The 25,505-nt window shown below is 35.7% G+C and overlaps 1 protein-coding gene across 7 annotated transcripts in view; it reads right to left on the bottom strand.

Annotated features, from left to right (window-relative positions):
* Window positions 1-25,505, bottom strand: part of PCMTD1 (protein-L-isoaspartate (D-aspartate) O-methyltransferase domain containing 1) — a 74,658-nt gene that overhangs the window by 15,672 nt on the left and 33,481 nt on the right. Inside the window, exons 1-3 of one of the 7 annotated variants that reach the window (XM_087420576.1) lie at window positions 25,425-25,483; window positions 22,599-23,029; window positions 9,395-9,497 (exon numbers count right to left, since the gene is read on the bottom strand). The exons of 1 other annotated variant lie outside the window; for it this stretch is intronic. In XM_087420576.1, coding sequence (XP_087276702.1) covers window positions 9,395-9,497; window positions 22,599-22,905 — 410 coding nt within the window. In that variant the 5' untranslated portion in view covers window positions 22,906-23,029; window positions 25,425-25,483. Of the gene's footprint in view, window positions 1-3,251; window positions 3,444-9,394; window positions 9,498-22,598; window positions 23,030-25,424; window positions 25,484-25,505 lie in introns of those variants that run through there. 5 more of the 7 variants (XM_014791526.2, XM_004435691.3, XR_015549260.1 and 2 more) reach the window with 5 other exon arrangements.

Genomic DNA, 25,505 nt, shown 5'->3' with positions numbered 1-25,505 from the left:
TGTATCCAAAAATCTTCATTCTTATAAAAATTCATTTTAAATAATTTAATTTTATAATAATTTAAGTAGGTCTTATAATTTTCAGGATAAATGTGAGCAGGAAATTTAAGTAAAAAAATTTGAATTATTAAACCTCTTTTATCATCAGGTCTGTTAAATCAACTCAAAAATATCCTTATAGTTTTAAAAGCTTCCTACTAGTTAAAAATACATGACAGCTTACAGAACTATTACCTATGAAAACACCATTAGAAGTAAACAACTTATGATTAAAACCACTTCTCATATTAGTGATATTTTATACATACTCATCCCAGCAAAATGAATTAGAAAGAATTTAGTGCCTGATTCTAAAATCAAATGTGTGACTCTGGTCAAGTTACCCAATACTAGTAATTAGCATTACTCATTAAGTCAAATACTATTTATTGGCACCAGTTGTGTTTAAAGACTGGCAATACAATGGGAAACACTCATGCCTATTATCTAGTGGAACGGACAAGCATCAAACAACCTCACTAAGTAAAGATTAACTTAGAACTATGATAAATGCTCTAAAGGAAAAGAATACAATTCTAAAAGACTGAGGATGAAAGGAAACTGAAAGACCTAGGGAATCAGAGAAAGGTTTCCTAACAAATGACAAGCTGTGATCTGAAAGGTGAGACAGGACAATCTAGGGCCACACTATCCAAGATCGTAGCCACCAGGCCCCCACGCGGATATTGAGCACTTAAAGTGTGGCTAGTCCAAACTGAGACGTACTGTAAGGATAAAATTCACATGGGAGTTCAAAGATTTAGTACAAAAATAATGTAAAATATCTCAGTATTTCTTTTATATATATGTGTGTGGATATATATTTTTTCAATAGCCACATAAATTGAAAATACTAAACAACTACCCTTCTACTCATCACTTGTCAAAAGGAACTTCAAATACCTTCTCTTTTAACCGTCTTTCCTTTGAAATGTTTTCCTCACATCTCTTTGAATATTTCTTCTGAATTTTAATTGTATCTCCATCACCTATTACAGTCCTCAAAAAACATTTACTAAATAAGTGAACCATATAAGAAACAAATGTTTTGTCAACTTTTCCACCAACCAATCTTGAATAGGAACCCAAACTTGACAAATTAAATATGCTTATCACAAAAATCTCAAGACTAGAAGAGAAACTTGTCCAGAAATAGTTACAGAAAAAATATGTGCCTATGGCACTCTCGATATCAACTATGACAGTTCTTGTTTTAGTAAACTGGTTACTATAAATAACTGTAGCTTCATGTCACAGAATACATGATTTTTTTCCCCTAAATGCCAAAAAAAGCAAAACTCAAATAGTAAAAAAAACAAATCCTTGCCTTTAATGAATAAATCAACTGTCCTATAACTGAAAGACATTTTTTTTGGAACTTTTTAAAGATCTTAAATAAACTACCCCTATTTTAGGAAACAACTTCATGTTTTCCCTTGCAATGCAGGTCGGAACAAGTATATTTGCCGCTACTTGGGGAGTAATAGAAAGGATCATTATAGAGAAAAATCTGATCTCTAAATTTATAAATAATTTCCACTAATGCAAATGGAACATATACTTCTAACAAATGCTCACATGGGGTCTTTACACTTGCATTTAACATATTTAAATTAATTTCATTTACCAGAATACTCGAAATTGAAAGTTTAATTAAACTAGACAATATTCCAAACAAGACAATATTCCAAACGGACTGGACTATTTCTAGATAACAAAAGAGTAAAGCTTCAAGGACATAAATAAAATTGGGGAGAAAAGTAATATTTTTAAATGCTGAACTGGACATCTAGAGCTCAGTAGAGAATTCACATGCCAAACACATTACAAAAAAGTTGTAACACTATCAATTTAGTAGTTGTAAGAAAAGTGTCTACCAGAGATAGTGTCCCATCTGAGGGTTATTTATGATACTTATAACTATGGCTTGACCTTTTCCACCAATAATACATGAATCCTTCATATTAGTAAATAAAACAAAACAACCCTCAAATTGCATATACTTACATTATTTTTTAAATATGCAAATGGATAAGGATTATCTTTCCTAATTAAGGACTTACAGATGAGCTTTAGTATTTCTGACTAGGTACACAGTCGAGGATCCTACTTAGACATTTTGTATTCTAATACTAAAATTATAGTTTACTTTTATAATAGCATTTTATGTAAATAAATTCATACCAATTCTACCACTAATAATATTTTTTCAAAAAGTCTATGATTAAAATTTTTCAGGCAAATGTTTATGGATATGCCCATATCTATATCTTATCATGCTCATATCATATGTAAAAAGAACTAAATGACTGATTTGAGACCGAGTTGATGGCTACCATGTTATCAGAGTAAATTACAACTCCTAGTAATTCTTCCAATGTGGGGAAGAAAATAAAGAAAACATTTTCTTCCTTAGGCTTTCCCTATCTTCTGAAAGTTGCATCTTACCTAAGTTTCCACAAACCTCTATAGGCAAAGGATATATTTTAAAACCACAAATATAATTTCTGTATAACCTGGAAGACTGTAGCAATAAGCTAACCAGCAGAAGTTTTCAGTTTATTATAAAATAGTACTATTTATTGATTTACACATAAAATCTAAGTTAAAAATAGTGAAAGAGAAAATCCAAATGCCACCTTTTCACATCAACCACACACAAAATGAAACCTGAGAAGGAAAAAAGAAAAAGAAAAAAAAAAAACAGCAAGTTTACCAAAATGATACTTCCTATGTGGTTATAATCTTACTCATCCAAGTATGGTTCACGTGTTTTTTCCCTGGTTTTTATATACTTGATTTAGGGGAGTTCATTAAAACTGTATGTCTGTTAGTAAAACGAAAAGTAGCAATCATTTTTATTCTTTGAAGAAAATCTCCAAAACAAAATTTCTGAGATAGAGATGACTCATATTCCTAAATTATACGTAACAACGTAAGTTATCTGTATACCAAAAAAAAGTAAACAGTTTTGAAATGTGTATAGTAACTGCAAATTCATTCACTTTAGACTTACAATTATTTATTGATTTAAACCTGAAAATTTAATGACTGCTATTTAGACTCTCTTATGCAGAGAGGGAAAAATATTTGACATACTCTTACTAAAATGTACACTGAAAATCATTTGTGGGAAAATGTAGAGCACGTATATATCTTGGTTTACAACATGAACACTTGCCCAAAATAACACCAGGATTCTAATCACTTACCTTAGCAGTGGTTTTCTTTACAGATGCATGTTGACATATCTTCACCTTGAGACGGACAGATGATTTCGTTCACAGCAGGGACCTTGCCAACTTGCCCATATAATTCTTTTGATAAGCTGCTAGGAGACCAGGGTGACCTAGCCTTGCCCTGCAGCTTCCCTCTTAGACGGATAGTCTAGGTCTAGGAGCTGACTGAGAGTAGAAAAAACAACATTCCCCTTCAATACACTGTGGAAGTGGGGGCTGACAATTTGCACACCTAGTTTATCATGTGCCACAGGATGCTGTCATTGAAAGTCTAGACAATTATTCCAAGGGAATAAAGGATTTCAAGGACACAGAAAGAATCCTACCTTGTTCTCATACCTCATCCAAAAAACTTGCCAAATGAATCAGAGAAATTTCTTTTTCTTAAAACACTTCGTCAAAATATACATTTTGAGTTTTAAGAGCTATGACTACTTCGTTAAAACAAGTCAAAACTTCAGACCTTTCCATTGGGAAGAAAACCCAGGGTAAACAATCTCTTGATCTCCAAATGCAGTTATACAATTCAAAAATCCTTACAGTCAATAATTAAGCTATTGAATTAAAAAAATTTTTAAAAAAACAAAGACTTTACCTTTTCAAGTGTTTTCCCTTCCAACTGCATCAAACTCATGTCAGAATAATTCAAGCATTATTTAAAGCAAAGTGTTAAGAGTAAATACAGTGATTTTTCATTGAATGAAGCTTTAGGAAAATCCATAGGATCAAAAACAATCTCTAAACATTTTATAAGAAATGCAACAGGTACATCATATCAAAGTGATCCTTCCTGTATTTCAACAACAATTTCTTCTCCTAATACTGTGTTTGAAGCCATCAAACTTTTCCCCATGCCATTTCTTACTGATGTTAAAATATAACTGACTGACTTGATGATTATTTCAAAGCATTCCTATCCCACCATTTGAATGTTTGTCATGATTAAAAACTGTTTTTACAATCTGCAATAATTGTTGCAAAACTACCATCTGAACATTATCAGTACAGCAAAATGTTCAAATTTATGATATATTTTGAAATAATGTTGAATATATATTTACAGATAGCAAAACTACTTCAAGTATGCCATAATTCTCTTAGAGCTGAAGCATGACTATTCTAGTGATAAAGTTGACAGGACAGAAGCATTTAATTTTTCCAATGCAAATAGAATCACATGGAAAATGAACCTCTAACTAAAAATAAAATGAGGACACTAGATATTGCCATAAATCAATTAAACCTTATAAAATACAAAAAATTATACTAATTCAATTTAATTTAAAACTTATACCTCAACTAAATTTGAGGAATGCATTGCCTCTCCAACTCATCCCTGCCTCCAACAGTAATTCACAACATAGGTAGTAAGACTCATTAATGAACAGGGTAGGGGTGCTCTCTAATAAAAATGCTATAGTGCATTTAACCATGTTAACAATTACTCTTTAATTCTAATCTGAAGGAAATAAATGATGAAAATAAAAGCACAGCTTCAACTTTTATGTTTGAAGCTAAGTTGCTAAACTGTAATTCATTGGTAGCAGTTTACTGCTGGGAAGAAATATTAGAATAAACTAGTGCTGACATCATCATAGCTAAATCAGAACTAAACAGACTGGCCTAGCTCAGGTTACAGCCTGTCTCAGTTATCCCATCTGGGAAATGTGGACACCAGTACTGCCTCTAGTACTGTGGATAAAGCACTTAGAACAGTATAATGTACTTAATGAACAGATAATGCCTACAGTCACACGTCACTTAACAATAGGGATACATCATAAGAAATACATCGTTAGGCGATTTCATCATTGTGAGAACAACACAGAGTGTACTTACACAGACCTAGGCTCTATGGTACTAATCTTATGGGACCACTGTCGTACGTGTGGTCCATTGTTGACCGAAACGTTGTTACGTGGCGCATGGCTGTACTAGGTTATATTATTTTTTAACATCTCATTACTGTTTCCAGTACTCATATCATGACTCATTTATATGACAAACTATATAGAAACAATGGTCTTCTGTTCAAATAGAATGAAAATCCTCAATAAACCAAACTATGCTGCACTCATTTGGCATATTAGAATACTTCCAAAATCAGCTACAGTATCCTTGGAGGGGAGGGGAGATAGGATCTATTGCTTTACAAGGAAATGGCACACTCTATAAAGCATCCATTCTAGGAAGCCAACTCAACTACATGCACATGTATACATATTACATAAATACAGAAATGTAGCTATAAATAAGTTGGTAATTCGCATAGCATTTATTTGCAAAGTATTTACAGAGTAAAGGTTTAAAATTTAGGCTCCTTTAACTCACTCACTCTTCCAAGTAACTACAGCCGGAGGGATTATTCTGCTTACTGTACGTGTACAAATACAGATTCATATAATTTGACCTTTCCCAAACTTCTCCTTTCCTCGTGAAAGCCAGACACCTAAGGGCCTTTAAAATCTAGGCCCCAAGACCTGTCTAGATCAGAGTGGGTTAAAATAAACATGTTCTGGAGAGTCTGTGTGAAGAGTAGAACAGGCCTCAGCATACTACGGATAACAGGCCAAATCCAGCCTGCCACTTGTTTTTGTAAACAAAGCATTGCTAGAACACCCCATGTCCATGCCTTTACATAGCATCTATGGTGCTTTTGTACTACAATGGCAGAGTTGAGCAGTTGCAACAGAGACCATTTAGCCCAGGAAGCCTAAAATATTTACAATCTGATCCTTTACTAGAAAAGTTTGTCAACGTTTTAGAGGACCCTTGAAATTAAATGTCAGTGTTATGAGGGAATTTCAATGAATCTGGTAATACCATAAGTAAAGCAAAGGACTAACCATACAAGAGAGCTCCCCCTTCCCTACAACCTCCAAGCACAGTAAATTCAGAGTAACCTCTCAAAATTATTTCATTTGCTGATATAGGACTAAGACATAGAAAGATATTTTAAAAGTACATACATTATAATAATGATTTTTTTTCTAAAAGGAGTACCACTTTTAAGACTCAGGAACCAAGTTTCCTTTTATAAAGCACACACAAAAACACACATTTGTATTTTTTAAAAGGTCATTTTACATTGTATATTCTAATGCTGAGTAGTTAATGAATTACTTCCCACCTACTATATTTGGGTTCACTATAATCCCCAACAGAGAACTTTAAAGATGCGATTTAAACCATAAGTGATATGACAATACTTTTGAAAAAAGGAACTGATAAAAAAGATCCAAAGCAGCAGGATAAATAACATTGGAAGAGTATTAGGTTTTAGCTATCTATTCTCTCTATCTTACATATAATCAAGTACAATCTAGTACTAAGGAATACATAACTAGCAATTAATTTTCCTGGATTACTTTATATTTCCTTAAAATACGTATTTTGATGCCCTGTATATAATTAAGTAAAATAAAACTGCTTGGAAATGAGATTTTTCCAATTACTTGTATGGCAAGTTTTTCAGTTAAAAATTGAAAATAAGTAGAAATATTATCCACAAACATCAAGAAAACTTGCAAAGAAATCATCAAAACACAGGATAGGAAGAAAACTACTATATCTTTATAATTTCTGTCACCAAAACCAAACGATATAAAAAGACCAAAAGGGAGCCCATTGAATGACTCATCAACTTGGATTACTTAACTTCAAACCACTCACTACTTTATGTAGAATGAAACATTTTCCCACTACCTACTACTCTTTGTATGCAAGATACTTTTATAATCTGAAATTAATAACTAATATTTCAGAACACTACTTGAAAACCAGAATATATAACATTTTCAGAACGAATTTTTTCAAACTAGTTTATTAATATTAGAATCTGTTTTAAAAATAGGTTGCAACACTTCAGAAACAACTATTATAAAGTCTGATTAACTAAAATAACAAAACCATTAAAAATTATAAAGAAACATCTATATCAGTCATCACCATGTTTTATGATTCATCATTTTATGAATAACAAATCTGCATAACAGCAACAACAAATAAAACGCAAGAAATACAAGGCAAGAAAATTTGATCATTTTACAATTACATGAAAACAATTTTAGAAAATTTTTAAAACCTGAGATACCTAAATATATAGTCTACAAACTTTATCTGTTACGGATTATTTAATATTTAAATTCCATCAACATAGAAATGCTTTAAGTAACGACAGTTTACTATTTTCCAGGACCATGCCCACTTGTCAGCCATAAACTTGAGCTCCACAGATGCTTAGAGGCGCTTCAGTGATTCAAGCTTCTTCCTTGAGTTTGTTCTGCCTGATTAATGACCCAAAACTGAATTATCTGTTGCCTTCATGTATTCATATGAAATGTATTACTATCTAATATATTGGATCTTACAATAGACCTTAAACATTTGCTTAATATTACGTTTATATTTTCTAAGCTCAAATGTATTCAAAAGGTCCTTATGTGTACATTAAGTTTCAACATCAAAACAAATTACTTAAAACAGCAGGAATTCAATAAATTCAACAAAATTCTATAGGCCTAGTAAACAATATAAAAAATATTCATGTCCATATCTTAAGCACTTACTGTGCTACTAATCATAAGATACAAATGATGAAAACACAAAGCGATGCTAAAATTTAATCCCAATTTCTTATAAAATAACGGGTTAAAATTTATTTCTGTCCAACAATATATTATTCTCAGAATATGGACCAACACGGTAAACCCTTGAAAAATGATTCAAAATGTGAATTAAATGTTATTTATAAAGTATAAATAAGATAAAGAATCATGTTCAGCAAATTGCAGAAAATTCAAGTGTCTTGCTCAAAGCCATCATAATTATAGAATAAAATAAACCCTAAGCATTTCCCAACTCTCTCAAGCTTGCCCGACTGGAGTCTTGAACAACCCAGTTACAATCACTCCTAGGCAGACCAAGACCTCCCCTTCCCTCTAAGACACTGAGGATTTTGCTACAGCACACCAATGTTCTATTCTTCAACCAATCAAGTGCCACTTGCCAGAGGGTAGACACAAACTGGCAGGGGCAAGGGGAATGAAGAGAAGAGGCCCTGGGGAAGGAGGAGGGGCAGAGGAAGGGAGAGAAAGGAAACACCCCGGGACACGCACAGGGTCTTCTCGGCTTTCCTCTTGGCACTATCCCCCAAGCCTCAACTCTCTAGAAAAATGTCTCAGCTCTGATCCAGATTCCCCCAAGTCTCTCATCCCCAGGGTCACGGTCATGGCCAGGGCCTAGAGAGGAAGTGAGGAAGGGCCACTCCCAACAAACCGAGTTGGAACTCTGAATGCTTTTGCACTAAAACTTTGTTATATAAAATGACTGAGTTCTAAGCTTGCAATTCCTATCCTTTTTAAGGCTTTCTTTCTCTGAAAATATGACTAGTTGAGAGAAATAAATGCCCTCCACACTTTACATAGGTTTCACCGAGTTACTGGACATTAGCATAAGAAGCCCTTGCTCCATGGATTTATCACTGCTTAATTTTACGAACATTATGCACCAAATAGACTTCCTGACAAGCTCAAGAACCAAAGCCTGGGCAGTCTTTCTTCAAGGGAAAGTATGAGTTTAAAACGATGGTTTTATACACAACTCTATCTCAAGATATATCAATATATTATTTTTATTGTAGTTTCCTCTAGATATATTACAAAGTGACAATGTTTTTAAGAAAGTCTTTTGTATGCTAACAGTTTCACTCTCACATTACAAATAAAGAGAACCTAATTATTACATCACTACCAAAAGTATAAAACAGTTCCAGAAAAGTATTCTAATGCCAAGCATCTTTACATTATATCTTCAGAAAAGGTACTTGTATGATGTTTAACGAATGGAACATTACCCTACTAATAAAGTGACAGTAGCATAAAATTAACAAATAAAAGATATTTATTTATAATTTACTATAGACTTACACAGAATAAAAATTACAGCATAGAATAATTTTTCTAACAATTTATTCTCTCATTTTATACCACACTCATTTTTGCTGCATTCAGTTGAGCAATTCAGGTTCAATAAACCATAGCATTGAAGTACAGATATGTCACACGTAGCTATTTATCAAGTGCTTTCAAACCCAAACTATAGATATGAATACTTACTTATCAAAGCTATCACTATTTTTGATGAAGCTCTCCAGTTTTTCCTTGGCATATTCCACCACATCTGAATGAAGCTCAATCCCATGATTTATTCCAAAAGGACCTGCAATCGTAGCAGCAGCATTTTTATAAAAAATATTAATATGTCTTTACAGACTCTTTTATTTTCTGCTCATATACCACAGGAGCATTTAAACAGGGCTTGAAATATGTGAGTATCTGCTAGCCACAGATTTCAAAAGCTGAATGGAAATTTATTTACATTGCTTTAACAACAACTGAAAAAAATCAGAAAAAATAAGTCATACAGAGTTCTCTCAAGGGAGCAGCTTATCTGTCAGGACAATACTGCCAAAGACATAATCATATTTCTAAATGAAGTCTAAGTTCTTTACCATTATATTTTCATTTATCATTTGTCAAAAGTTTGGTAATTCTAAAATGACTGAAACCAAAGGCTAACATGGATATTATAGAAACATCTCACAGCACCCCACCGCTACCCAATAAATGTTAAATTCCTCGAGGACAAAGACCACAGTCTGCTTTTTGGAGCTCCCATTGTCGAGCAGAATGTGGTGCTCTTTGCAGAGCTGATTTTACTCTTCTGTTCCAGCATACTTCACACTTCTCACTCAGCATTTCTTTTCACACATAGCCAAGGATGAGTGACATTCCAGAAATGAGAAATAGGGGAGACCTTTCTCAGCCCCAGATGATCTTGGGACGGCTCCTTTGCCCACCCTGGTACCTGCTCACTGAGAATATGGCCAACGAAATTCACGTTTCCTAAGGCTACTGTGCATAAGGTTCCTTTCCAACTTCTCAAACTGAGTCAACCAGGTTTTTCACTCAACAGTTTGGTTATATTTTTGTTTTACTTTGAGATTGGTCTCCTAGGAAAAAGTGTGTATATGTTATTTATTTTCTGTATCTTATATGTACTTATTTTCTGTATCTTAGAAACTACTTAACTGGATGTGACCCCTACTGAATATCAGCAAAAGTACAATATTTGTATATACTGGAGCTCTACCGACTTCTAAGAATTTTAAAATAACAACAACAAAAAAAATCACAGTCATCAATTATTGTGTTTGAATGCTCAGAGGGCACATGAAAAAAATGGTTTGTGATCTAGGAACTACTTACACTATAAAAATTAAACCAAAATATTCAGATACTATCTTCAAGCCAAAATCAGATAAAGGTAATGCTTTAACCTATCATATTTCTATCATATTGTATTTGATTTTTTTTTTTTTTTTTTTTTTTTTTTGGTGAGGAAGGTTAGCCCTGGGCTAACATCTGTGCCCATCTTCCTCTACTTTATATCTGGGATGTCTGCCACAGCATAGCTTAATAAGCAGTGTGTAGGTCTGCACCCGGGATCCGAACTCGCAAACCCCAGGCCGCCAAAGCAGAACACGAGAATTTAACAACTATACCAGTGGGCCAGCCCTTGATTAGTATTATTTTCTTTTCTTTTCTTTTTTTCTGAGGAAGATCAGCCCTGACCCACGCCAATCCTCCTCGTTTTTGCTGAAGAAGACTGGCCTTGAGCTAACATCCATGCTGATCTTCCTCCACGTTATGTGGAACGCTGCCACAGTGTGGACTGACAAGTGGTGCGTCGGTGCTCACCCGGGATTCGAAGCCGGGTCGCCAGCAGCAGAGCGTGCGCACTTAACCGCTACGCCATGGGGCTGGCCCCTGATTAGTATTATTTTTTTAAAAAATTGATTCTACTTGAAAAATATATTCATATAAAAAGATTAAAGAGAAAGGTACTTGAGCCATCAAACAAGAGATAGAATTAACTTCCTTTGCAATGTTTTTATACTTTTTAAAATAAGTTATTCTGACTGATACAATCTTAAATGTTTTTCTTCTTGTTTTTTGTTTCCTTACTGTCGAGCAGTTGGTCTTCCTCTGAAAACTGGAACATCAGTCCAATATCATTTGAGACCTCTTATAATTCCTTATTATTACCATAGATAAACTGACTAAAACTAAAATTTCCTTTTTTCAAAAAATAAAAGGGGCAAAAAAATTAAACTTAGAGAAGCACACAGAGTGCCATCACTTTTTAACTTAGTATTGAATCTGAATATTTTGAAAACTTGAATTTCCATAAGGAAACAAAGAATGTTAGGAAACACTGAATAAATTTTTCCTCATTTAAAACACTCCAATTAAACTACACTTACTTAACATTCAGTACACAGTACAGAAAATATTGCTCTATGAAATGAATCTAATTTTCCTTTTACTCCTTTAAGGTGACCCACTGAATGTAAAACATAACAGAGACTTTTATATTTTCATTACCCCTTAAGAACCTAGTTATACTAATCAACCATTTTTATGAAAAAACAAAACTAGGGCTACATGGATAAAAGATCAATAAAAAAGGTCAATATTGCTGGAATTTGAAGTTTCCTGTAAGACCAAATGCATAAGCACTATAATAAAGGTGTCAAGCAAAGAATCTGGAAATCAAGCTTCTATTCAATATTTCAAACTGTCTTATTTAACAGAGGGAGTCTGAACTTCAGAGTTCTAGATCAAAAGGGACTACACAGGATGTTGTCACCTAAGACACCACTGGTCTCTTTTTCCTTTTCTTGCTTTCTGCTTATTGCCTAAAAGCAAACTGGCAACTTTTGGAAATAAAGTTTAAGGTTTGTTAAGAAAATTTCCTAAGAATGTTTTTCACCTAATTTGTATTTCACATCACCTTGCCACAAGATATAGATAATTTCATTTACAAAGGACTTGTCTGACAATATTATAATCACACACACAGAATATACTAAACATTAATTTCTAGTGCAAACACCATTTATGATTTTTTAATGGAGAGAATTTTAAAATAACATGAGACATATCTTTATCACTAATAAACTGAATAGCAATTAACATATGTAAAAAAATAAATCAAAAATAATACATTAATAAAAGGTAGAATTTAAATAGTAATGTCACCAATATCTCATCTATTTAGAATGTGATATACAACTAGAACACAAGTGCAAGATAAAAATGTAGTGATGCTGTTTGTTACAACTCATATTTGACATCTGTCTTAAACAGAACAGAAAAATAAAATGGAGAAAACTAAAAAACCATATTTGGCTGCTTCTGAGGAAGGAGACTAAGGGGTCTGAGGTGGGAAGGAGACATTTTCATCATTACACCTTTTGTCTAAAGTGTGTCTTAACTGTATGCATGCATAACTTTTTCAATCAAAAAATAACACGCTAGTCAAAGAGATGAACAAAATAAGAGTATAAGATTTTCAAATAAACAAAATAACTATAAAATAATTCTAATAGAAAAGTACAAGCTGTCAATGGAAAAAAATGAAACCGTATGTAAAACAGTATTAACACCTAATACCATCTAACAGATGAAGCATAAATTCAACTTTGTATTCAATAAATTCCAATATTATTTGTATTTGCCAATGTGGAGATTTTTCTACGAAATAATAAAGGCTTAACTTTTATAATGCTTATTAAAAAAGAGAAAGTACTAACAGTTGACCACTACCTTTAATAGCTAAATATTAAAGAGAAAACAGAAACACATAAAAGTCGAAGTTTATTAAGACAAATATGGTTATTAGAAAAACCTAAGTATCCCATATAACATTAGAAATGATTTTTAAGGCTGGCAAAAGCCCATTTATTAAGAGCAATAACAAATATAATAAAATTCCAATATAATAATATCTAGAGACTGCTTTACTTTCGTAGTAGTTGGATCTAAGCTGGCTCATTTATCATCTACCAGTTAGTCAATAATCAAACCTTCCACATACAGGTCAATACCTATCAGGTTTAGGTACCAAGTGTCTATGCAATATCTACATTTCTTACTTACATCTACACATCTGTTGACCTAATATGACGCCCAACACTCCAGCTTCCCCCTACTCTGAAAGCTGTCTGAGTGTGGTGTACAGGGCAGAAACCTGCCTGAGGCAGGCCAGGGAAATCTGACAGCTCCACACAACATCTGAATGAAGTTCTCAGTGCCTTCAGTATTTTGGGTAAAGCTAATTTACAGAACATAGCCACAAGCAAAGAGTACTTCATAATACATAACTTAAGAGAGCTCTAAAAATGAACCAATTCAAGATCCATCACTTCAACTGCAGACTCTGAGATCTAAACACTGGGGTGGTGAGAAAGATAGTGGATTTAAGAGCAGATGTCTTCATTTCCAATCCTGGTTCCTCCTCTTAACAGCGGTATAATTGGAGACCAGTCACCGTTGGAAGTCTTTCCTACTGTATAAAATGGGTCCCTGGGAAAAATCATGTAAGTTACGTAAAACTGCCTCCCACACTGTAAAGTACAAGATGGGTACAAATCATTTGAAATTATAATGTGCCCTCTCCTTATATACAGAACTGGTTAGTTGTGGAACCAAAACCATAACCTATATAAGTAGTTCTCAACCTCGACTGCATATCAGAATAACCTGAGAATTTGTAAATTAAATTTAAAAGTAAATTAAATTTAATTTGATTTAAACTGTAAATGCTTGGGTCCCACCCCAAAGAGGTAGACGGAATCCCTCAGGGTGTGGCCCAGGCTCTACAGGTAACCCTAACATGCAGCCCGGGTTGAACACACTAGCCACACTCTCCTGATTATTACAAAGCCCAATCTAAATGATTTTTTAAATCTCCTGGGCTATCCAAATCTCTGTTCTCATTGGTAAAATGATATCAAGAGTTAATAACTACAAACAAAAGCATTTTGGATAAAACTAAATATTTACCACAAGAGGGAGTAGGTGAGTCAGTTATTTGGTTTCTATGAAACTAGTATCAAGTTTCTCGATGAGAACTAAAATATATGTAAAATCATCTTTCAATAAGTTACACTGGTATTTTATTACTAATTTTAGTTGAATAAAATAAGGCATCTTTGGGAAGATTTATAAGTATTCACAGACAGTAAGAAGTGAGAAGCAGACAAGAGGTTTCCTTCTTTCTTTCTATGAACACCCTGGGGTATAATGTAGAGGCATAAAACAGTGCAAAGGTAGATAAAGGGGAGAAAAAGGAATCAGGAAAAGATTAAGTAATTGTTAAATAGATAAAGAGATTCATATAACATATTGCCACTTATTAAGATACAATTAATTTCTCATGGTTTCTCCATCCTATCATATTACATTAAAAAAGCATATTAAAGAAACACAAATACTGTCAAATGTTTACTGAATCTTGCCATGTTAGCTTAACCATTCTTAACCTAGCTGGATATATCTAAAACTAGAGACTTGTTCTTGGCTAAGTTTAGGAAAGGCCTCACGAAGCAAGTCTTGGAATTTACCAGAAAGTCCCAGTTCTAATCCCCTGGGCTCCTCTCAGCTTATATGTGCTGTTTTCTTTTATTACACTTGAATCTTAGAAACACAGTTCATTTACATATTTCCATCCAGCGGGCTGATAACATTCAAGTCTAACATGTCCAGAGAAACTTAAGGCTATATCTCATACATCTACATTGGAACATTAAAACAGAGATTAAGTTTCTATCAAAGCAAATTCAATAAACTGAGGAAAAAAGTGCTCAACTACAACACAATAGAGAATAGTTTTAAAAGCTAATTTAAATAGCTTTAGATCTCGATGCAAATTCTTTTTAATGCAATCATTTCCCCGGATGCCATTTTCATCAGTTCTTTCATTCCGCTGCATATTCCTTTGTGAAGTACCTGAAGATACCCTGGGGCCAGCGTGGTGACCAATTCACAGAAATAGTTAACATATATTTACTGAACTAAATGAAGAACAGCCAGTAAAACCTGCACATTGCTTCTATGGCCAGTTCAGAAATGACATGCACAATTTTAAGGGTATGGGATGTGTGGCCCAGTGTCAAACTGTTACTTTCTGAAAGAATGACCAAGTATATGAATGTAGCTATGGTCCCAAATTTAAGACTGAAGCAAATGGTATATACACAAAGCATAAAAATGTATATTTTTATGTTTTGATTTAAAATAAAATATACTGGCAAAAAATCTTAAGTATATGTCAAATCTATTTTATCTGATATTATCACGGAATGAAGCATTCCACAGAAGTAAATCTTACAGATAAGTAGATTCCATTCAAAATAAATTTCTTATTAATTTTAGCTGTTTGATAGAAATCTTCTAAAAATGCAATACCTATTTTCCTTTACGTATTTAAGAAAATTCTTCTGATTTCAAGTCAACTATCATGCCTATAAATATCATGTGAGTATCATGTAAAAATGCAGGTGTCGCCAGGGCTCTATAAAGTTATTCTTGAAGTGGAGAGACAACTAGATAAAAATGGAGGAAAGGCAGACAAGGAAAACCTTTCAAAGTATGCCTTTTGATTCTTTTGGATTTTTTAACCCTATGAATATATTACCTATTTCACAAAATATAATTAAAGAAAGAGAAGAGAGACTGATGGTCAGGTTTCTGCTTTGAGTCATTTTTGGTAGAAAAAAGTAACTTTTACCAAAATGGGACACAGGAGGAAGAAAAAGATGTAAACCACTTGTCTTGTGTGGGATAGAGTAAGAAAGGATAACTTGGGTTGGAGACAGGTTGAACTTTTGGAATCTTGTGCACACTAAAGAAATATGCAGTAAGCACTGCATGTTTAAATATCCGGTTTGTCAGCACAGCCTGGAAGATTAAGAATGTCCAGAGCTCAGCAGACAGACCCTGGTGCTGGACACCTGTGAATCCTCCGCATGTGGCTGTTACCTGAAGACAGAAGAAAGATCCCCCCTCACTATAAGCTAACACCAAAGAAGCTTCCATAAAAGGGCAGAGGAAGTGTTGATGAAAGCAATGCAAAGATATGTGAAATCCAGGGAAAGAATCTTTGAAGGCCAAAGCTGTGCGGGGTAGATGGGCTGACCCTACAGGAGTCATACCCAGAGAGAACGTGAAGGCAGGTTCTAGAAGGGACCAGGAACTCCAAAAGGCCAAGAAGCCCTGCTGCGTGTATGAGGAGAAAAAGATATTCCACAGGTGCTAGCTCCTACACTGGAGGCAGAGATCCACAAACTACTTTAGACATGAGGAGGCGGATTCAGAAAGCTTTAGTAATTTTCTGAAATATACAGTCGATACTCATTATCTGTGGTAGTTTATGTTCTATAAAGTCCAGCAAACACTTAAATAGCAAATGCTGAACCACTGCTACTAGAGGAAATATGTAAATATATATATGTATATATACCTCAAATAGATTATAATCTTAAATCCTAAAAACTCACCCTGATAGCCTATTTTCTTTATTTTACAAAAGAGAAAACAAGCTTCAGAAGTGTGAAGTGATTTGCCTGAGGCCACCCCACTAACAGGGCCAGAAATGGGCTCCAGAGCACCGCCCCCTTCCGTCCCCATCCTCTGACCATCTCTGTAAGACAGCTGAAACAAGAAGGCAGACCTTCCCCTTGCTCCAGTCCAGCTGAGAACATGCTCCTAGAGCCACTCCAATTGTTCACTCCTCTGCGCACATGCATGAACGACCTGGAGAGCCCCGCGAGTATTGATCTGAGGTTACAAATAAATTTCAGCAAGTAGGCGAATTCACAAATAACACAGATGGACTATATTTGGTACACGGATGATCCAAGTTAGGGAGAGGTAATCTCGAAGGTACAAACTCACGATGCTCAGAGAACCACCTAGGACTTTTCACACCACTGAGGGAACTGCCTTGTAACTTCTAGGATTAGTGTGAGGAAATATAACCACAAGAAATTACTATGAAAACTTTGTAAAATTTCTAAAACCTGTACTGTTTCTTAATATTTGATATTTTTATTACTATTTGTTGCCCTGTAATAATTAGCAGTAATATCCATAACCACAAAATCATCAGGGTATTGATTTTCAGAGGTAGCAGCAATAAAGGAGATGGTTGAAAGTCATGATCACAACCAGAAGTGAGAGGGGAAAAATCCCTGGTACATGTGTGTGGTGATGGGTTGTAATTAGTATTTTGGTGGTGAACATGATGTAATCTATGCAGAAATAGAAGTACAATGATGTACACCTGAAATTTTTACAATGTTATAAACCAATGTTACTGCAATAAACAAAAAATTAAAAAAAAAAAAAAAATCCCTAAGATACAGAATAGTGGTGGCAACTCAATACAGGGAATATGGGCAGAAAAAAAGATGCACAGAAGCCTAACTAGTACTAAGAAGTAACAGTTTAAACAGTGAGGAGCTTTACTGATTTCAGAAAATGTGAGTAGCCTAAATAAAGGGTTCTTTTCAAAATAGTTTTGCTCAGAGCCCAAAAAACAGCCTTTGTAATTCCTGAAAAGAAAAAACAAATCTCCTCCAAAAAAAAAAAAAGGAGGATAGAGGATAGCGAGAAAGCGGAGGTTTGGTTTAACACAGAAAATATAATCTACCTTAGAGAGAACCCTGGAAACCTGCAGAATGTGTTTTGCCTTACCAAAAATAATGAGGGAGAGGGAGGGCAGAAGACCACTCTGGATCTCCCTGAGTCTCTGGTCTGAAGTGAGCCAAGAGAGTTAAAAGAGGTGCTTAAAAGAGTATGAAAAAGTATTTGAAAATCATATTTCCAATAAAGGGCTTGTATATAAAAAATATAAAAAAACACTTGCAACTCAATAAAGAGCACCAACAGCTTAATTTAAAAATGGGGAAAAGATTTCAATAGACATTTCATCAAAGATATAGGAATGACCAAAAAGCACAGGAACAGATGCTCCACATCGTAAGTCGTTAGGGAAGTGCAAGTTAAAACCATGAGATACCACTTTAGCCCCACTAAGAGGCTATTAAAAAAAAAATAAGTATCAGTGAGGGTGCAGAAACTGGAAACTCATATATTGTTGCTGGGAATATAAAATGGTCCAGCCACTTTAGAAAACAGTTTGGCAATTTCTTAAAAAGTTAACATAAACTTACCATACGGCCCAGCAATTCCACTCCTAGGAATCCACCCAAGAGAAATGAAAACAGATGTCCACACAAAGGTTTTTACATGCAAGTTCATAGCGGCATCATTCATAATAGCCAAAAAGTGGTAACCCAAATGTCCATTAAGTTGCGAATGGACAAACAAAATGTGGTATGCCCACATAATGGAATGTTATTCAACCATAAAAAGAAATGAAGTACTAATACATGCTACAGCATGGATGAACCTTGAAAACATAATGTTAAGTGAAAAACAACCATACACAAAAGACCATACATTGTTATGATTCCATTTATATGAAATGTATAAAAAAGACAAATCTACAGAGACAGAAAGTAGGTAAGTGGTTGCCAGGGGCTAGGGTGGGGACAGAATTGACACAACTGGGCATGAGGCATCTTTTTGAGGTGGAAGTGTTCTCAAAGTGGACTATGGCAACGTTTGCACAACTGTGAAAATTCACTAAAATTCTCTGAATTGTACACTTAAAAGGGGTGAATTTTACATATATAAATTATACTTCATTGAAGGAAGGGGAGCTAAAACGAGAGAGGAAACAGGAGTATCTGAGGCCAAAGGCAATATAAGGGTAGCTGAATAAGTACCATTTAATGCCCTGAGGTAAAAAGAGTATAGACACCAAACATGATGGCAACATGTCGCTTAACTAACCAACCTCTTTGGACAATACAGCAGTTCTAGGTATTTATATATGTTGGCAGTAAGTTTCTTGTTAAGCACACATGCTTGTCAACTGTTTCACCTTTAGGAATTAACGTTGTAGGGTTGAGGTGGCGACATACATAGTGTTGGAATGATTCTGGCAGACCCTCCAGAGTCAGTCCTATTAACTCAGGAACTAGGCAAGAGACTAAGCAAGTCATTAAGCTGGATGAACTTTGATATTACAGGTTTTATAAGAAAACTATAATTTTTATATTATGGGTTATGTAAGAAAATGGGAGTGAATCTCTAAGCAAAAAGGATCACAATGGAGAAGAACCATTCTTACCTCAGAATAACTTGCCTTCATGGCTCTGATATTTAACTCAACTCTGGGAAGTACAGGACTTGGGAGGCCTCTTTTCTTGCACCCTATTTTTCAATGGGATTCCCTAGGTGTGAGAAGACAGCACTGAGAGGAGAATCTATTAAGTACTAGATTCTCTGTGAAAATCCTTAGTCTTAGGAAGACTCTTAAGCAGAAGCGAGTAGAACAAGGAAGATTTATCTTCAATTTGAAAGTAAACAAGTTGTCTACATGAGGCATCTTAGCAGTTGGAGTGATCCACTCTCCAGGTATGAAGCAAAAATTTTATGAGTAACTGCTTCAAGTGTACTTTAATCACAAGTAATTTCTGGAAGTTAAGATAAACGCAACTTCCTCTCACTGAACAAAAGCTCTCTCAAGATTGTAGCCCATCCTCTACAGGTGTTTCTGGAGGGGCAGGGGAAATTCCTCAAGGGGCACCTTCCTTGTCTGCATTACCAAACCACAGACGCCCTGGCTCTCCCTGCCTCAGCTCGATTCCTCCAGATTACACTGAGTATGCCCCCAGCTGAGAATCGCGGCCTGTGGTGAGCACCTGTCATCACCGTCTTGTGACTGGGAGAGGAGCACGGCTGAGAGCCATGGTGTCACAGCTACTTAATAAGGAGAGGAGTTCTCTTAGTGAGGCCACTGAAGCAGTGAAGCCAAATCTGATGCATCACACTCAGATAATTATAGGGAGCACGCAAGCATCTTTCTTTGGATCTAGTTCTAAGTGATTTTTATGGATGTATCCTCCCCTCCTTGACTTAAAGGCTCACGAAACACAAACCAAAAAAGGGGGAAGAAGGAAAAAAAGATTAAGCTTCCTCAGAAGCTAGTTAGATCCCAAGATTTATTAGCTCTAATCATAATTTTACACTCTTTTTTCTGCCTTTCCTTCTTTAAAATTTTTTTATTTTATCTTTCTTCCCAAATGATTATTTCCCATTAAAAGGAGAGGAACTCTATATTGATTTGATTGTGCAGAATCACACATAGATAAACCCTGGAATAATGTTCAGTAACCGTAGTCATACACATAACTAAAGATCCATGACTCCCTGGAGCCTTGTTAACAGGAGGAAATATCTAGTGCACTGTGGATCATTTACAGAAGGATCTGTTTCCCCATACTGCCCTCTGGTATGGATTAAAACACAATCAAGATACAATTCAGTTTGAGGTTGGCCTACAAATGCATCTGGCCACAGGAATCTAATCTCTTAGAGACTGGGACTACGGAATGGAGTTTAAGAGGGTGACCTCATTGCTACCAAGGTTGTTAATTATGAGCCCCTCTCCCCGCTGCCAGGCCTTTGGCTAGACTGACCTCCCTCAGCAGGAGCCAGCTGACAGGGCTGGAGAAGTAGAAGACAGGAAAACAGGCGCTCTAAAGCTGGCCAGACATGGTATGAGGCCTGAATGCCAGCCTAAAGTTGCCAGAGCTGGTCAAGAAATGCACGGGTTCAAGGAAGGCAACTCCCATTTTTGAAAAGAAGCTCTCTCTACTCCCCCTGCTAAGTTCCTTTGATTTGGAGACTATCTCCAACCCTAGAGATTCTTTTTTCAAGGAGGCTCTAGTGATAGAAGTGATAGATGTCTGGGTTCCCAATCTGCTGAGAAATTCCTATCTCAGGACAGACAGGAGCACCAATTTAAATGTAAGCTGCTAAATTTCTTTCTTAGTAAAAATTAATAATTTGTTACCATTTTTGAGCAGTTAATAATCTGCTACCATTTTTGAGCTGTTATTATGTATCAGTAACTGCCTTAGTTGTGGGATAAAAAGGCTTTTTTTTCCATGAAGTAGATGGCAGGTTCCATGACTACGAGAGAAAGTAAAGGATAGCCAGTATGTAGGAAAGAAGAGTTTCAGGTCTAAAAATGCCTTAAAAGTCATATAACATGACCACATAATTTACTGTCCAAACTGGGACACTTTGCACTTCAGGAATGAAAAGGACAGTATTAATACTGATGCGAGGACAACAGGATAAACTAGGACGGCCCCAGCACACTGGGACATAGGGTCACCTACTAGAGTGCAGTCATTCCTCTCTTTAAAATCCTTCAATGATTCCCCGTCACTTTAGAGTGAATTTTAAACCACAGTCTCACCCCTATAACTTGGACATATACCTCAACTATAGCACACATCACACTGCACGAGAACTGTTCATTTTCTTAGGTCTCTCCACCCCCACCAGTCTGTGAACTCAAGGACCAAAATCTATGTTGTGGGCTTTAATGCTCTACCTTAATGTTTGTCACACAGCAGCACTCAGTAAATACTAAGTGGCTTAGTAAAATCCATGGCTGTTCATCCTTCATCCAACATCATAATGTCTTATAGCAGACTTTCCTCCAACAATGCTTTTCCCACCTACATTCCATAGTTCCTAGCTGTCACTTCCTAACTATGTGACTTTAGACTAAAGTTACTGAACCTCTCTGTACCTCAGTTTACTCACCTATATACACGGGAATCATAATAGTATGTACTTCACAGGATTATAAGGAACAGTGAGTGAGTTATTATAAGTCAAGTGCTTTAAACAATGCCCAGCCCTCGCAGTAAGCACCCAGTAAGCTTCTCGAAGGCAGAGATATTTGTTCCTTTCAATCACTGCTGCATACTCATGCCAGGAATAACGCCTGCCACAAGAGACCCTCAATAGGTATGCTGAAAGCTTCACAACATACACTTCTCTCTTCTGTGTTTTTCTCCAATCCCTTGCTTTGCCTCACAGTGCTACAACCTCTATATCCCATAGACTCCTGTATTTCTAAGAAAAACCCAGCACCGTCCCCTTTAAATGGGACACTGATAACTATCACACTCTCTATGCCAGCAGTAAGAACACTTCACTGAAAGACTACATGGTACTCCTGAGTTTCCTGCCTACCGGCTGCTCAATTTTAAGTAGAGACAATGATTAGGGGTTGGAAAACAGTTCTAAAAGCTTTTTAAGTCTAGGATTGAAGGAAGAAGCTAACTATCAGGGTCAGGGCTGAGAATAAGAAAAGATTACTACTACCTTCTGTTTCCACACTTAAGTAAGGAACATAAACACTTTGAGTATATACATTCAAACATATACTGTACACCAAGTTACAAACCCTGTAAATCATAAACAGTAATACAAACTCAGCTTACTTTTTAAAATAGAATTTTACAAAAAAAAAAATTACCTAAAATTAAGCCCACCATTGTACTTAAATATCCGGTTCCACTTCCCAGGTTAAGAAAAGACAATCCTGGTTGAAGTTTCAATGCTTCCATAACTTCAGAATAAATGCAAGGTGCTGACAAGTGTATGTTCCCATGCTTCCAGGCTAAATCTTTGTAAGCATTGTCTCGGTAGCCTTCCAAATAGTAATCTCCGCGATCAATCGCTCTGAAGGCTTGCTCCACTCTTTCAGTGCGGATATACTGAGCTTCTTTTAAGTTATCAATTAAGTCATCATTATCTTCCCCAGCACTCACAGCTCCTCCCATGATAGTATTCAAATCAAATCATAAATTTTAAAATGTATTACAATTAGCAGAAATGGCTTCCAATAATGTAGTGTGGTTTGTTTTCCTTTTAATATTGCACTTGATTTCCAAAAATAAATTAATCCTGAAAGGGAAGAATAAAAATAAACAGGTTTAAATTAACGCTCAAAAGGAAAGTAATTCCAGTTTATTAAATATATAAGTCATTATAACTAACTACCATTTCTCAAGGACATATTCTGCTCCAGGCATAGTGTTAAGCTCCTTAAACATATTATTTTATTTATTCTCAAAACAACCACAAAAGGTAGCCTATGTATGATCTCATCTGTACAGATAGGAAATCTGGGACACAGAAAATTTAAGTCACCTCATACTGTGAGGCCCAACATGGTAGCTACTAGTCACACGTGGCTACCTAGACTTAATTAAAATTAAATGCAATTTAAAATTCAGTCACACTAGCCACATTTCATGTGCTTAATAGCTACATGTGGCCAACAGCTGCCATACTGGACAGTGCTGCTCCAGAAAGCAACACTGCTGGGACATGGTCCCAGGTCTTTCAGACTCCAGCAACCATGTTCTTCTAAGCCACGTGGTCAGATGGTAAGCCTAGTTTAATATGCATGAATTACCTGATTGACTTAGAATTCCTAAACTTAAGAATCCGCTAACAATTCCTAAATGCACCACATAAATTCAAAATGTTAACACAAAGCATATATATTACCCAAACACTGAAGAAAAAATGTAAAAAAAAAAAAAAAACAGACCCATATGTTTAAAATGTGTGTGTGTGTGTGTGTGTATATATATATACAGACACACATATGTATGTATGTATTAAGATTGTTTTGCCTGGTAAACCTTGAGATAAATAAGGAGACCACAAATTTTATTAACAACTTTGAGCACTAGAACATATGTTATACACACATACACACACATTGAACTTCTTTAACAAATCAACTCAGCATCTTTGAATGGAAACATAAGTGCAACTTGATAAAGTAGGAATTTCAATACATAATATGGAATACACAATTTAAGCTTTATTCAACCATAGTTAATAAGTAAATTCATTTATCAATTCATTTCTGAATTAATAAATCAGCAGAGTGGGAAAGCAAGAAATGAAATACCCAGGGCCAAAAACAAGAGTTATGACCGCTAACTCTGGCAAGGCTGGACCCTTCCTCCTGACTTTAGAGAAGAAAAGCAATTGGGGCCTCAAGCTTCCTAGGGTCCCCAGGCCCCTGGCACTGCACCAAGCTGCTCCAGCACTACTGGGGCAGCTTCCTCACCAGAGCCTGTCCCATGGTCTGTGTGTGCCCCCTTCTGTCTTTTCCTATGATCTCCTTAACTTTCAGAGCAGAGGAAATACTGCGAACCCCGGTGACACTCCTATTTAACTTACTCAAACTCAGTTACACAAACCTGGCTGGGTCCAATGCCCAGCAGAACCCAAAAAAGAAATAATTTAAAAAGTACAAGGGCTTATAGTACCATTCTCCGCAATGAGTGTATTTCATACGTGTACTGCAATGGGAGATGTCAATCCACTGTTCCTTCGACAGTTCTTAGTTTTGGCGTCCTTTTGTAGTTCAAGAATCTTGACTTGCTGAGTGCACTTCTAGCATTTAAAGACTTTTTTTAATGACATGCCCTCTAAGCACAGGTTAACTTTTTCATCTGGTACTCAGAGAGTGAATGTCTTTCCAAGACGAAAGAAAAAGTGGCCACACTAGCTTGGGAGATAGCTTCTGTCAGTCTCCAGTGTGGCAGCTGCCTGAGGACTTTATGAGTAATTCTGACCATATATGCATAGACATTTAATGAACATCTCCTGAAAATGCCATAATTTACTAGTTTGAAAAATTATTTCCCTTCTGTTTGGTTCTAGGGCGGAAGAGGGACCTGACACTTTCTCAGGTCCTTCTGAACTCTAACAGATCCAAAATAAACATGACAAAACAAACAAACAAATGTTGACTTTACTACACAGAAGATCACACTCTTGGTGAGAAAGGCAAGACGACGACCCATGCAAACAACAACTACTAACATTCGCTGACAGACACTGTATTAAGCATTATCTGTATATTATCTCATTAAAGATTACAATAAGCCTATGAGGAAGGCATTCACATGCCCACTTTCAACAGAGAACCCATCTGTAAAGAGATGGAGTGCTACACTGCATGTGACTGTTGCTACAGAAGCTCAGAGGAACCCAAAGAGGGAACCAGATCCAGGGATCAAGGAAAGCTTTCCTAAAGGCATGAACTGTGTAACATAGGTAAAAGAGGAAGGGAATTACAGGCTGAGAAAACAGCTGGTATTAAAGCAAGAGAGCCGAAGATACTTTTGAGAAATTGCATGCAGTTGGGTACTTTTCAGCACTGTGAGACCTTTATTCTGTAGGCCAGTAATTTTTTTTTTTAACCTTTTGAGAGTCTGATCATATTTATGGTCCCTCTCTTTATTTAAAAATGAACAAATCAGTTTTTGCATACCATTTCAGAAGGCTCTCGAGTTCCTAGAGACCCATGAGTCCGCTCTAACTTCAGAACATCTACTAGAGGCAACAGAGAGAG

This window comes from Ceratotherium simum, chromosome 31, assembly GCF_057802395.1.
Source record: "Ceratotherium simum simum isolate JZ-2026a chromosome 31, ASM5780239v1, whole genome shotgun sequence".
In the NCBI taxonomy this organism is placed as follows: domain Eukaryota; kingdom Metazoa; phylum Chordata; class Mammalia; order Perissodactyla; family Rhinocerotidae; genus Ceratotherium; species Ceratotherium simum.
This window is presented reverse-complemented; position numbering and strand designations above follow the sequence as displayed.